The sequence below is a fragment of the Brachycentrus maculatus genome, unplaced genomic scaffold, assembly GCF_059751285.1.
Source record: "Brachycentrus maculatus isolate JH-2025_06_01 unplaced genomic scaffold, ASM5975128v1 h1tg000357l, whole genome shotgun sequence".
Classification (NCBI taxonomy): Eukaryota; Metazoa; Arthropoda; class Insecta; order Trichoptera; family Brachycentridae; genus Brachycentrus; species Brachycentrus maculatus.
This window is the reverse complement of record NW_028281106.1, coordinates 456,567-471,740: the sequence shown is the minus strand read 5'-3', so window position 1 is coordinate 471,740 and position 15,174 is coordinate 456,567. Positions and strand designations below refer to the sequence as shown.

Sequence of the window (15,174 nt, the reverse complement as noted above, 5' to 3'; positions counted from 1 at the left end):
GGGCGCATTTTGAGAGAATAAACTAGTTCTGGTGTGACTGTTGAAACCTGTGTTTCATTTCTCCGCTCCCGCTCCTTGGACTACTCGCCGCGCCGCCAGCCTGGACCGCTTCGCCTCATTATACCGATTCACGGACCAGTTTCGGAAAGCCCTTATCAGGGCTATTGAGGTTGACTTGTCGGTCCAGTGCCGCTCTTCCCGGCTCATACATCCATTCACCTCCGTCCGTATCCAGCTTACTCGGTAACTCGGTACGGCGGGGCCGTCTGGAACGTCACCCCTTACAACGGTGGCATAGTTGGGAGATTCCGAAGAAGGCCAGGCGTGTACATTTTTGAGAGTCATCGCACGTAACCCACGCCGGTTACACCATTGTTTATATTTTTAAACTGAATTGTGAAAATTGGTATGTATTTGTTAAATGTTGGAAATTATTCTTAATTTTTAATTTAGACCAGGTAATGCATTAGTATATTAATAATAGTGAATAAATTTACTAGATAGCACCTGCTTCAGAGACTACATTTCAGTTGCTTCAGAGATTATGCCGGATTAAATAATACTTTACGAATGTTAATACTTATGTAAACGAAGGACTGTTTCCCCAATGAAAGAATGATCTTCCACATATGGGATCAGCTTTTGCAATATAATTTATAAACAGGGCCATGTATTTTATATTTTACTGGATAAACTCCATAATTCTTTGTGTGTCTACGGTACAGTACGAAACTGTTTAAGGTGTCTAGAGCGAGACAGAAATAGCACTGTCTCGTTCTTGCGGGCTGTGATAAGTCAACTGTCCTTCACTACGGACAGTTGACTTATCACAGGGGACAAGTCAACTGTCCCCAGTGAAGAGAAGACGTAGGTATGGTGACATACTATATAGTGGGCGCCTTGTGGTTTAATAAATTAGCATCATCAAGACATTTGTGTATTTCATTTCTCCACCCTGATCTACTCTAACTACCCTGTTTTGCTGCTCTAACTACTCTTTGTCTTGCTGAACCAACAAGGGGTGTTAAAAAGCCTTTTAAAAGGGCTAGTGAGGTTGACTTAGCTACTCTGGCGCTTTCTAGTAGACTTGTATCATTTTGTATCATTTGGCTGTGGGTAAGTACAGAGCTGTGGGGATACATGCCGCTCACAATCGCAATCCAGGCCGAGACAGACAACTCAGATTACGCAAGTAAGTGTATATGTCTGAAAAGTAACAGGCCAATTATGAGAGATGACTTTAATTCACTTAAAAGGCCAATTAGCAAAGATGACTTTAGCCCTTTACCCAATTTTTCCCTGCCACATAAATGTAAAAAAATTAGATCTTTGCGGGTTTGTCCGTATGAAGTAGCTTAAACTGATTTTAACATAGTCACGGTGGTAATAGTAGACTTTAATGGAGTTATGGGCTAGAAATACTAGACCTTTGTTTAACTAAATCAGTTTTAAAAGTAGTTAAAAAATCTTAGTTTCAACATTCATTAAAAATCATAAAAATGTTAAAATATTTTTATTTAATGCCTTACAATATTGCGTATTTCATCATCAGATATAAAATAATAGAAAATCTTCCCTTTTCCAAATTAAATCTTCATTAAAATTCATCAGTCAAAATAAAACTTCAATTTTAAAGTTATATAATTTATTGTGAAATATTAATTCAGAAACATACCAAACAAATACCACATGTCAAAGGAACTTTCATTATTATACAATAGAGGTCTATAGCGCACTCTAATTATTCATAAGAGAGATATTATTCATGAGAGTACTGATATCTCAACATACATGAACGATGTCTGGTTATTTACAGGGCTTACGATCTGCCATAGGCTGGTTTAAATAATCACTTCATATACATGCGTAACATTCACCATTCTACCTACGATTGATAACCACTCTATCCAAATTTCGGAAGCAATATTTATGCTTATTTTCTACTTATCCGCACCATCTATGGTTGAGTTCAGCAAGTTTTTTGATTAGCAGAGACCTCTATGTACGAAAGAATTTTTCCGAATTATTTTACACACTAGGAAACTCTTGAAAACATCATTTCAAATTTGTATCAAACCTATATTTTGACAGTTTATTCACAGGAGTGTGTCCAAAAATTTATTTGGCCGATATTATTCTATTACGGAAGTACCATTTGCTCATTTGAAAAAAAAATACATGCGATATTTGGAAGCTAGATTTTTATAAACAATTAAAAAAAACGAACCTTTTTTTTTACTGTGACAGTGTTGATTTTCGGCTGAATTTTGACGTGTCGAAATGTCAAAATCGAGCCAAATCGAGTATCATTTTATCCTGCGCCTTGTTGGATTCACCACAAATTCGTGGTTTACGAGGGCATATTGCGAAATAAGTAGATAATAGCCCTCAAAAACCTATAAAATAATCTGAAGTGTGTACAATTGTCATGGAAGATTTTTTTAATTTTTGAATTCAGTGACAAATCTACGAAAATTTAGACGAATAAATGAAAACACTCCTTGTCAATTCATCTTTACTTTGTGTAATGCCACTTACACGAGTATAATAAAATAACAAGTATATATTTTTTTCACATTTATTGAAATATTTGGTTCCCAAATTTTTAAATAAATTTCCTACAGATAAGTATATAAAGAAAACATATATAAATTCTAAAAAATAAATTATATACCTTTTATACATGTTAATCGAACCAGAACCGAAAATGCAGTTCGACCAAGAAATGTCAGTACAAAACTTAAATTTAATAATACCAATTAAAAACTACTTCACGACTACCATTTCATAATCAGGTCAACTGTAGACTGATGATGGAATGGCTATTCCGAATCCGGTAGTCGTGAAGTAGAAGTGGTACTACTCAAAGTGAACGATGAATGATAATGAGAGTAGTACATTACCATACCACAAAGTTAACAGTGCTTTTTAAAATACAAAATAGATGAATGAATTTAATTTTGTGGCCGCATTTATCGTGCCCGGATAATGGACTGCTTGATAGGCGGAGTAGCCGGTGTAGGCGCGGGGTTTTTCAGCAATCCTTTCGACGTCATACGAACTAGGATGCAGCTGCAAGGTGAACTTAAAGCTCGCGGAAAGCACGCCATACATTACAGAAATGTAGTGCACGCAACATTCGCTATAATCAAAGCTGACGGGTTGACAGCCCTCCAGAAAGGCCTTGTACCGGCATTGTTGTTTCAGTTTGTCGCTAATGGAGCGAGGTAAGTTTTAATTTTATTTTTTAAATTTATATTAAGGGTAGATCAGACCACCCGTCATCGAAAATTCGATGTGAACCTGAAAAAATAATAAGATTTTATTTTATTGATGTTTTGTCTTGGATGAAGAAGTCCACTAAATGAGAATATTGTTTGGATAATTGGCATCATTTTCAAACAACGTACGGTATTTGAAAATGATGCGGAATGCATCGAAACACGCGTCACAATAGATTTTAAGAAATAGTGGTATTTACCAAGTAAAACTAAAATTAAAAATGGATAGATACTACGTCAAAGTGACTGACGATCAATTAATGACACTTTGAAGTTATATTACCATTTTTAGACTTGGCATTTATCAGGCAGCGGACGATTATAAGTTACTAAGAAATGAAGACGGTAGTGCCAACATTTTAAGCAGCATCTTTTTCGGTGCACTATCTGGTGCTGCCGGCGCAGCAGTTGGAAGCCCCTTCATGTTGGTTAAGACACAGCTCATGTCCTATTCCCACATCAGTATTGCGGTTGGGCACCAACATGGCCATGATGGAAGCTTAAGAGCCCTCAGGAGTATATACGAGAAGCATGGGTTGAAGGGACTTTGGAGAGGATGTACTTCTACCATGATCAGAAACGCGTTCGGATCTCCGGCACAGATCGTAACTTTTAGCAGGTCATTTATATTTTTTATCGTATTTATTTAATATTTAAATATTCTTCTCCGTCTTATTCCTCATTTTTGAGGGTTGTGACCCTTGTGGAAGCAATGACTCTTCTCCAGTTATCCCTTGACTGCGCTGCACGTAGCGCTCCAACCACCGAGGTGCTGCTGCTGCCTTAATGAAATATTATACATCTTTTAATAGGTGTTTCAACTCGATATGAAATATCTATCGTTCTTCGTTATATGAAAGAAGATGGAAGTTGAGCATCTCAGGGCTCACAACCTAGCATTTGGCTCGCTTAACCGATCTTTATACACTTCTGTAACGTTCACCATTCTGTCCATTATTGAACATTCATATTGCATTAATTTTTGAAATATGTACATGTCCAATGGTCTTAGAAGCTTCTGCATATGCATGCGATTATCATAGTTGCACCATCAGTGCAACGAAGACCGAAAGTGATTTGAAGCTTTTTAAAACATACAAAAGTGGTATTAAAACTATTTAAAAACCGTTTCAAACATTGAGAAGTGACTTTTTTTAGAACGATTTTTTTCTAAAACATACGTAGTTGGAAACCGCCTTTATATTTGTTGTCATAGTTGATCAAATTGTATTTTTGTTAACAGATCCAAAGAATTGTTAAAGGAACATGGGTGGCTCTCCGAAAATCCACTGACATTGGTTTTTATAGCCAGTTTGCTAAGCGGCTTTGTTAAAGCTCTTGTGATGACTCCCTTGGATGTTATAGTTACACGACTTTACAATCAAGGTTAATTTATATGTAATATTTACCCATCACCAATATTTTTGTTTAATTTTTCATTCGCCTTTCATTTGTTATCAACTTTGCACTCCCCTCTGTTAAAACCGTCATACGTCCATTATTCATACTTCATAATGACATTTACATTTTTCGTGATAATCAAAAACTCGTCTTCTTCCTTGCTCCATCCCAACTTATCGTCTTTGTAGACTATCGGGGTCAGCTTTCCTCATTCTCAGTTTGTAGGTCCTTCTATCATATACTTCTCAAAATGCTCTTTATAGTTTAGAGTAGGACTGTCCAATGCCGTATTTTTGATCTATGGCAAATGATGATTTTTTCTTATGCAAAATTTATTTAGTGCAAATTATTTTATTTTTATTGCATCTCAAATAACTTCATGAAATATTTATTCATATGGCAACAATTTTTCTGTCAGTATTATTAGGGAAATCCCTGAACTTTGACCCTGCGTTTTATCGTATTTATCGGACGGACGTGACGTCGACCGTACAGCGCTTCGTGTGATTGTATCAGACCCCTTTTACAAGGGCAGAACAGAATTTGGAATTCATTTTTTTTAAAGTGGTTTAGGTTTAGAGTAATGTTCGTTGTTTTCATATTTCAGGAGTTAATAAAAAGGGAGAAGGGCTACTTTACAAGGGTCTAGTGGACTGCGGATGGAAGATCACACAAGCTGAAGGGCTGCTAGCTTTCTATAAAGGTTTTGGGCCGTCTTTTCTGCGACAAGGGCCACATTCTGTCCTCCTGCTTGTATTTTGGGATACCCTCAAAGACTTGCACAATTATTTCTTAAGTAGTAAATGAATCCTAATCTATTTACCGACATAATTTATCAATTACAATGAATATTTGTTGATTTAATAAAATAACAACTATGTAAAATATTTACACATTTATTTTATTTGACGAGAGACAGCGTTTCGTCGTTATCGATATCATCATACTGGTGGGAGGCTAGACAAAATTTATGCAATTTAAATATATTTTCAAATAATACTGCATACAATTAAAAAATCTTTGGCTTTTTCTAGTATAAGATATTATTTTTAAAAATCTCACATATTGCTCACTCCTTTCAACAACGTCAAATATAAAAAAAACTAATTTTTCAGAAAATCGTTTTTAAAGTTTAAGAATATGATAAAATGTATTAAAAATAAATATCAAGCCACTTATTGAACTTTTTACTGTGCAACAGATCTTTTTAGGTAAAACCTGAATGTTTTTTCTCCATTTAAAAAATATTTAGAATATTAAAAAAAAAATTAAACAATACCTTTTCTTCGAGATGCAAAGACAACACTTTCTGCCCTGTAGCGGGTAAATATTAAGTTTAAAATATGCCGCTTTTGCTGGGATATACTACATTTTCTGGGCATTCCGAAAACATGCACAACTGAAAATTGGCGATTTTTGATATATAACGTTGTTGAAAGGAGTGAGCGATATAATAAACAGGATAAGGGTTTTCAGAGGAAGTAAAAATGAAAATAATGATTTATTTTTACAAATGTTTTAATTGTCATTTAACATATAAACATATAAAATGAGCAGTCACAAGATCTAGGAACTTCGATATAATTTTTATTCATACTTATATAATATTATTTACATCTTAAAATAAATAGATACACCTATATTTGCACTTTTTCTTATTTTCAGTTATTAGGTACCTACTGAAAATATTGCCTGACCTAATAAAAATAAAAATTTATCTAAAAAAAATATTTACATTTCATGGCATCTTTACTGATTAAAAATATCAGTGTTAATCTACAAATCATTTAAAAAATGCAAAATATTGAAAAAAAATTATCAGCGAGCTTACTTTTTGTATGCTCCGCATTATTGTTATCTAATCAATAAAACGTTCATTTGTTCAAAATCATGAACATTCTAAAGTTATTCACCGATTACTTTGATTTTTTTTAAAAACAATGTTGTACTAAAATGTGTGTTTTAATATTGTTTTTTTTTCATGTTTAAAATTTTTAAAAAAAAAAAAACAGTTTTTTACCACAACAGCAATTTTTAAACGTAACAGCAACACTCACAATACCAAACTTTGCTTGTGGCGGACAGCGCGTTTCTTGACTGCTGCTTAAATATTGTATCCCCACAAGCATTGTGAAATTAAACATACGAGAAATGTGTGTAAAAGAGAATATTTTTTTTCTTTTCCAACAAACCAGACTGAGCCATATCAACGCTTGTCTGAGTACAGCAAGTATCCATTAAAAATCAAATAAAATGTATATTATAGTTCACATGAGTAAAACATGACGGCATTTTGATAAAGGCTCTATATTATATTTTACTGTGTTTCTTTCATCGATAAAAAAGTTAAATTCTTGCGTTTTATGTGAGTTCAATAAACAAACAAACAAATATTTTATGAAGAAGAATCGATGGAAATTTAATTGAATAATTTTTATTAAATATTTGATATCTTATTCTTTTACATATATTTAAAATCTACGTAAGTTGAGTATTTTTATAAGTAGTATCAATTATATATATATATATATATATATATATATATATATATATATATATATATATATATATATATATATATATATATATATATATATATATATATATATATATATATATATATATATATATATATATATATATACACACAAATATATGTATGTACATATTTACTAACAACTTCATAATTTTTAAAAATCATTTATCACCAGAAGACACCCGTTTTATAACAGACGGTACATTATTATGTACTCTCAAAATATACACATTCTTCACCTCATCCGATATAAAAATAAATCTAATATCTACATAATATATTCATTTAATTTCTGTGTCATATTTAAATCTATAAATTCATTACATATAACAATGTTTGGTAAACGCGTAATACTTTACTTGTATTTTTTTACAAAATATATAAATCAGAGGTAGATGATTCTGGAAATGGGCTAAAGCTTACTTATAAGTATCTAAATCTGGCCCCCATCCGCCCCCAAATGGTGCATAGGGCACTGCAGTAGATCGATGCAGTGTTAACGAAAATTTGATAAAGTGTTTTATGTACCATGTGGGTGCAAGTAGTGTACAAAGAAGAAGGTTCGTCGTATTTTTTACAGTTTCATTGTTAATGTTCTCCAATCAACGCGCGTATTGTAAAGGAACTACCCTTCGGCTGATCTCTAGGGCGGCAGGCTGGTGGAGGAGGTACTCGAGGCGGCGGGGAAGGGTAGAGGGGTGAGGACGACAAGGGTTGGTGCCACGTCTGGGTCATCAGTTGGGGATGCACCGCGTAACTGTGACCCATCCACATCGGATTGCTGTACATCAGGTAATGAGCCCATTCGGCTAGCTGGGCGTATCTCATATCTTGACTCACAAAGCGCGTCTCTTCAAGCCGAGAGCTGGTACTTTGATGGAACGAGGACTCGCTGGAGCAGGGAGATCTTAGCGGAGACTGAACAGATGACCCTTCGTTTGGGGCTTCTTCGAAACTCATCACTTTCCCATCTTCTACTGACGTTCTTCTAGCCAAGTCTAGGACGCGAGATTCATCTTCTATACTTATACTTATGCTTTCGTCTGATTTTTGTGACGACGGAGAACTCGTGACTGTCCTGTCGCAAGAATCGCGGGTTCTGTTGGGGGATTCTGTCACCCTGAGCTTCGGCGACGACTGTCCGTCGGATCCGTTCTCAGAATCTGGAGACAAGGACCTCAACTTCCTTTTGCACTTTCCCTGGCCGCATTTCCTGAATCCCTTGGCAAACGGGTTGTTGTTGATTTTGAGTTGGGTGATCTCTTCGTTCTGTGGACAAAATAAAAATAAGTCATTAGTATACATTGAAAAAAGTTACTAGCGTTAGTTAAATTTTATGATTTTTCAACGACATGTAAGTTTGTAAACGAAATGGGCAAATGCTTTAAGAATAATCTTGACTAACTAACTAATTAATAAAATAATATATAAAATAAATGATAAATAATAAATAAAATAAATGAAAATCCCCAGTAAGCACTGGTTCAAAGTTACTTTATAATGCGTACTTTTTAAATTACCATTAAATGTGTAAAAGTAACGTGAAATATTAAATTTTCGCCATACAAATGAAGGAAAAGAGTGTCAGTAAGGGTTAAAATAAAATTAATAAAAATCCCTATTAAGCACTGGTTCAAAGTAACTATATAATGCATACTTTTCAAATTACCATTAAATGTGTAAAAGTAACGTGAAATAGTAAAAAAGATTTCCGTCATACAAATGAAGGAAGAGAGTGTCAGGTTTCATTGAGGGCGCGACGTCTGGCGAACGGAACAGACAACAGACAACAGAGAAAACAAAGGGCCCAGCCGAGGCAATTAAAACTAAAACGGTGTAATGCTTTCATGTTCCCGGCCGACTGCGACTTGTGGAACTATGTTGGCTTAAAACAAGTGTGGATTTTTTGCAGGACCATTTACCAAGGGGGACGGCGCCGTGGCATACTGTCGCCGGCGCTCGCAGGAGTCGTAAACCAGGTACTACAATCTACAATTTCATTCACTCCTTGAGAGCCATAAATACTCTTACCGTTGTAAATATTACGCACAATGACTTTTTATGAAGAGATTTACAATGTTATCTTAAAAGCTGATAATAGTAATATAGTATTATTATGTGCCAAAATGAACAGGAAGTCGATCGTTGTTTTCTGATTGAACTAAATCTTACTATCCATTCATTGTGATAGTAAGTTCGAACATATATATTACGAATTTTTGTTATCCATGTCCCATTGATGGCGCCATCATTTGACTGACTGGTACAAAAAAAATAGGTCTCTACTATACATTCTACTATATGCAAATATCAGTGGCTCAGAAATATATAAGTATCTCTAATTCTTATCTTATAAATTGTCTTGACCAAAATTAGGGAGAAATCAAATTTGATTGATATAATCTAATTAAAAGAACTTACAATGTCTTCTCAATAGTTCTAAATGAAATTTTTTAATCATAAAAAAATAAACCTTTAACTTGAATGGAACAGAGTAGTATTAAAATAAGAGAATTAGTTTCACAAAACCTGCCCTTTTTTTCAACATCATTGATCAGAATTCGTAGTATCCTAAAGGTATATTTGAAAAAAAAAACTAATTAACACATTTTACACTCTGCCATCTCCACATCCACACATCTACTCATACGTATAAATTATTCTGATCTGTATTAAAAGTAGTTGATAATGCCAAATTTTCATCTTTCACTTTTATGTCTAACTGTCGTATGTCGTTTTTCCTTATATCCAAACCATCTTACAACACACCCTTAAAGCTTAACTCAGCTTTATAATTTATTCCATATAATTTAGGATTTGAACATCATTTTGCCGCACATTCGTTTGTATTCATTCTAATTCATCCTTCTTTTGCTAACATCACACTTTACTTCCGTATATTACAATTTTTATCAGTCTGCATTGCTCTTTCGATAAATAACTCTCGCTCTGCTTATTAAAAAGTTGTGACAATCAAAACATAAGACATATCCATGTTTGTTATAGTAACAAACGCATTTGTAGGCGATTGTTCTGCGCCCCTGTCTTTGCAGGCGCAACAGGCCGCCCAGGGCCGAGACAGGATCATCTCATGCGCAAAATTCACTCCTGTGTAAAGTGTAACGCGCCGACCAGGATAATCCCCTCTCGCTAACGGGGACCCTTTGTACTCCCTCGCATCCTGAAGAGACGCTAAGGAAACCACCGGCGGAATAATTTATTCGGCGCTCTTTGAGCGCGCCGGCCATGGGAACCGATCTCGCATCGAGTGCTTTTTGGCAACACCTAGACTGCAAATTGTGCCGACAATGAGGCTACTGTTGTTGAGATTTCACGCTCCGGCTAATTTCGTCTACCACAGGCTTTTATTTTTTTATTATATTTATTTACGATCGTGTACTAGTACCTACATATCCTATACACCCACACTATTTGAATTATAAGATTATATACCGTCATATCAACCTATTCTACGAATAAAGTTGGATAGTGTAATATATATTCTTATACAGAAGACCTTATTTGTATGAATTCAAGTAGAGAACAGGTGTTTTATATTTCTGATATACACAGTAAAAAGTGCGAAAAATAATGAAACTATAATATCAATTATTTGAAATACTTAACCGATCGCACGATTTCGAGGGTAATTTGAAATGGCAAGTTATTGCAAAAATTTTTTTTTTTTTTTTACCTATCGTCCAAGTGACTCTGAAATCTAGCTACGGCAGATGCAACACCGTTTATCGTGTCCCTACTCAGGCTTCAACTTTATAAGTTTCATAGCCTATGCCTACTCGTGAGTGGATTTACTCTTTATGTTTAAAGTTACTATAATTTCAAACATAGACGACATAGAAACAAATCATAGACGTTGTGTTATAATATTTTGATTAGTTACATATTTGTGTAAAAAGAGCCGTAGAAAACTAAAACCTTATTTACAAATAGGAATATCGATATAATTAGTTTTAATATAAAGTAATTCTGCATACCTGATACGCTGTCACAGCTATAAATTCAGTTTCAGGAAACGTGAAACATTTTTCAGCTGGCCATCCCCCGCCCACTCGCATGACGCGTATCCTGGGCTGGTACTTGCACATTGACGTTAAGACAATCTGAAACAAGTAAAATAAATATGAGCAACGAGAATATATTTATTTAAAATGTTCAAAATGGAGTACGTGTCAAATAACTCGCGAAAGCTTTTAAAGCTCCGATATTTCAGACGGTGTCTGCGCATGTATCGGGCAAAACGTTTATCTCTTCACTTCGGTAGCAAGTGGTTTCGCGTTGATTATTTATTTATCATCGGTTGGATCGTCTACACATGTCTCATAATATGTCACAAAGCTCTTCAGTCTTATCTTAAATGATTAAAAAAAATGAAAGAAGAAAACGTACTCTTGTAAGTCAGTCAGTCAAGTGCTGGTTGAATATAAAAAAGTGAAGCCAATAAACGAAATGGTATAATTTGTATTCCTTCAATTGTCAACTTTGAAAAATAAAAATAAAACACTTGTCACGACTATAAGGGTGTATATTCAATACCGCAATGATACTTTTAAGCAATTTGACTCATTATTATCAGCCATACGCGCCTAGCGCGTTTTCCGGAGAAATGTTAAATGTGTGTGCCTGACGCGTACGCCGCACCTAACGTATTAAGTTATCTAACATACGTAGGTAACTCATTGTCTTTTCACTGTAATTCAAACCCTAAATTTTGGCAGTCTATACTGGGTTCAGTATAAACGCAAAGCCAATATTCAAAATGGTTTAAGACCAATATACGGTAAATCGCAATTTAATTTTCTTCAAATCCTTGTGACATTTGACGTAATTAAATTTTTTTCCTTACAACACCGTTTTTGTATTGAAAACATAAGTTTTTCTTCCAAATAAATATTTATTTACTTCTAACCTATGTGTATGGGTTCGAAAAGAAGAGAGTTATTTTTTTAATATACCTGCTCGTATATTTGAAGAAAAATATATGTGTTCTAAAAAAAACAATTGTGCGCGGAAAGACGTCTAAAGTGTGGCCGTTCGCGTTTGGAATTTGAACGTTCGAGACCTCAACCTTAATTTGCATCCCTTTCATTATTGACTTCCCGAACGATCTGTGCACAACGTTTATTGCGTGGTAATGGCTCCTTTTTATTTACACTTGTCACAATGCAGACAAATGCCGTCGTATATCGTACTTTGAAAGGCGCCAACTAAAATCTGTTTAATTGCGGCAGGTTTGTTTACTTATCCTTATCTGGGACTCTCTGTAGATAAGTCACTTTGCCTCGTCGAGACATTTGTGATTCGTTCTCGAGTGCCGCGCCCCAGCGTCAAAAGGAACTAAATAGATGTTCGGTGTTTTTTCTATGGCTTGGGTGACAGTCGCGCCGCTTGCGATGAGATAATTGTCAGACAGTGGAAGATTGCAAGACAGGGTTTTCAAGCACGCAGCCTGCCCAGGGGAGGCGCCTGATCTTGGCGGAGACGGACCCCGTTTGGCGCCTCACCAATTATTGCTCTCGCCATTCTCTTACAAGTGTTTAGTTACACCCTCTGAACCTTCAATGGCGCAATCGGTAACGTGCGTCTGTCTGCTCCCTGTCTTTGAAAAGTTTGGCGAACATTTGGGCGATCCGGCTCCTGCGACAGACGCCAGTTTAATTATTTATGTTATCTCCGACAACGAACTGCCGCGGTCGTCATACACCCATTAGACTATGCATTAAATTCAAGACCCGACACGGGCACAGGCGAACGTGCTTTATCAATTTTGCTCGCATTTCCATGACCATAAGTGACACATGTTAAAATTGTACGGATACCATTAGGTTTAGTGTATTAAAATTTGTATAATAGACAAACCATATTATAGAAATCTTAAGCTATTTAAAACACGAGTATTCTGCGTTACATTGAAAAATCTTAATTGTTATTATATCGAAACATTTTTGTTGATGTTGCATAAAATCTCATTGATTTAGTACTATACACCTCAACAAACTCGCGTTTAGAATTTCCAGACTGGAATTATTTACGTACAATAATGGTTTGACGACTTAGTAAAGATAACTTTAATTCTACATTTGAACTTTTATTTGTAATGGCTTTGGCATTTTTTAACAGGTTGTCGATCCCTTTGAAAGTAACAGATATATTGTAATTGTATATTTGTTATGTATTATCATATGAACGATAAAACGATGCATGGTAGATGTACGAATGGTGATATAAGGAAAGAATGCAAGGCATTATCGCAAAATTACGAAAGTTTTGTTGAGATGGTTTGGACATGTGGAACGAATGAGTGAAGAAGAGTCAGGAGTCGGAATAATTGGCGGATATGTATGAGGAGTTGCATGAATATAGAAAGGAAGCGAAGATTGTTTGCAAAGACAAGTGCCATATTGCTACAATATATCGTAGTCGTACAGGAGAAAGTGACCAACTACCAAAACGTAAAATGTTCAGGAGGGCCATTTAAGTCACTTTTGCTTGGCAAGACAATAAACATCAATGCAGTTAGTCATTTTTACCAAGTCAATATGTTATACTTCCAAGTTTAAAATCCTTTGGGATTTTTTCAAGGTAATATTAAGCTAGTAAGATATCAAATAGTCAATGATCACGTTTTTGAAAAACAACGCACTTGGTCACTTCTCCTGTATGACTACGATATGTAAGATATGAATTAGATTACTGGAGGTTTGAAATCCTGTTTAAAGTTGGTTGAAGGTTTCACTTACGTTTCCCGCGGCGTCGTGCACGTTGTTGGTGAGCTTCAGCCTGTTGAAGTTGACGGGCTGCGCCCAGCGCGAGGCGGGCGCGGGCCCGTCGGGGTGCAGCGCCAGGCCGTGCGGCGCGCCCCCCGCGCCTCCCGCCTGCGCGCCCCCCGCGCCCGCCGTCCACACGCCGCCCGCCCTGCGCCAGCGCGCGCCGCCCACGGGCCACAGCTCCACCGCCACGGCGTATTGCTCGCCTGGTCGGAGGCCCTTCACCGACACGCTCAGCGACGGGAACATGCGTCTAGAAAAAAAGTTTTTTTTTACTGAAAGCTCCATATAAAATCGAAGTAGGTGTGTCTATGGTATATCTATATACAGTATAATGTTTTGTCGATGTATGTCTATCTATGGTATATCTATGAAAGCATTTCATAGATATACCATACCTTTCGGATGTATTTGAATTCGAATGTTTTCTTTCAAATTTTCTTTCAAATTTTGAATTTTCTTTCATATGTTTATGAATTCGAATGCTTTTGAAAGTTTTATTTTATTTTATTTTCTTAATTCCTGTACTTAAATGTTACAGTTACAATTCGTTAATATAATAAATGAGTAGGCAGATGTAGTACATACTCGTATAAGTATGTAGCACATACTCATATAAGTGAACACGGAAAAAATATAAGGAGGTGTGTGCAGTGTGAATGATCAAATATTATATTTTTTTTTAAAAATAAATATTTATTTTGTTTTTATTACTTACGCAAATATTTCAATTTTATAGTATTTCTGTGAGCCTAAGCGGCTCATTATTAGAAATAGATATCAAATTGTAGTAGAGTGGGTTCGAACCGAGAAACTCTGACTTAAGAGTCCGCGACACTAACCACGGGACCACAACCCGACATAATTAAAATACTATTGTATATACAACTGAGAATAAGGATGACAAAGGAACTAGGATCGGGTGAGAAGAGGAGAATCCGATAAAGGGAAGATACTAAGGACAGATCATGCCTTAACGTGGTCGCTTAGACAAAACAGGAATTACGGAGGTATGGAAAGTATTCTTGCATGAAAAAATTTAAAATATAGTACACGATCAGAAAGGTATATAAAACCAATTAAAAAGATGTAAGTTCGTAAAAAACTAAGATCCTAATCAAAATCTAAGAAAATATTTTTAAAAAAACCTATTTTTATCCCCTTAATCCTC

The 15,174-nt window shown here is 35.5% G+C and overlaps 2 protein-coding genes across 8 annotated transcripts in view; one reads left to right on the top strand and one right to left on the bottom strand.

Annotated features, from left to right (window-relative positions):
- Positions 1-1,541: 1,541 nt before the first annotated feature.
- Positions 1,542-5,919, top strand: LOC148303686 (solute carrier family 25 member 35-like). 7 transcript variants are annotated; one of them, XM_088269574.1, is made up of 5 exons: positions 1,542-2,374; positions 2,945-3,227; positions 3,574-3,900; positions 4,525-4,667; positions 5,290-5,919. In XM_088269574.1, exons 2-5 carry the CDS (start codon positions 2,989-2,991, stop codon positions 5,487-5,489), a joined length of 909 nt encoding a protein of 302 aa, XP_088125700.1. In that variant the 5' UTR covers positions 1,542-2,374; positions 2,945-2,988; the 3' UTR covers positions 5,490-5,919. The 7 variants fall into 7 exon arrangements, with proteins under 7 accessions (XP_088125700.1, XP_088125699.1, XP_088125698.1 ...); XM_088269573.1 differs by having other exon boundaries at positions 1,542-2,413; XM_088269572.1 differs by having other exon boundaries at positions 1,542-2,559.
- Positions 5,920-7,399: 1,480 nt separating this feature from the next.
- The window catches only part of LOC148303684 (uncharacterized), a 30,425-nt gene continuing 22,650 nt past the window's right edge, over positions 7,400-15,174 (bottom strand). Inside the window, exons 3-5 of the mRNA XM_088269566.1 lie at positions 13,977-14,256; positions 11,214-11,339; positions 7,400-8,487 (exon numbers count right to left, since the gene is read on the bottom strand). Of these exons, the coding sequence (XP_088125692.1) occupies positions 7,807-8,487; positions 11,214-11,339; positions 13,977-14,256 (1,087 nt within the window). The 3' untranslated portion in view covers positions 7,400-7,806. The remainder of the gene's footprint in view (positions 8,488-11,213; positions 11,340-13,976; positions 14,257-15,174) is intronic.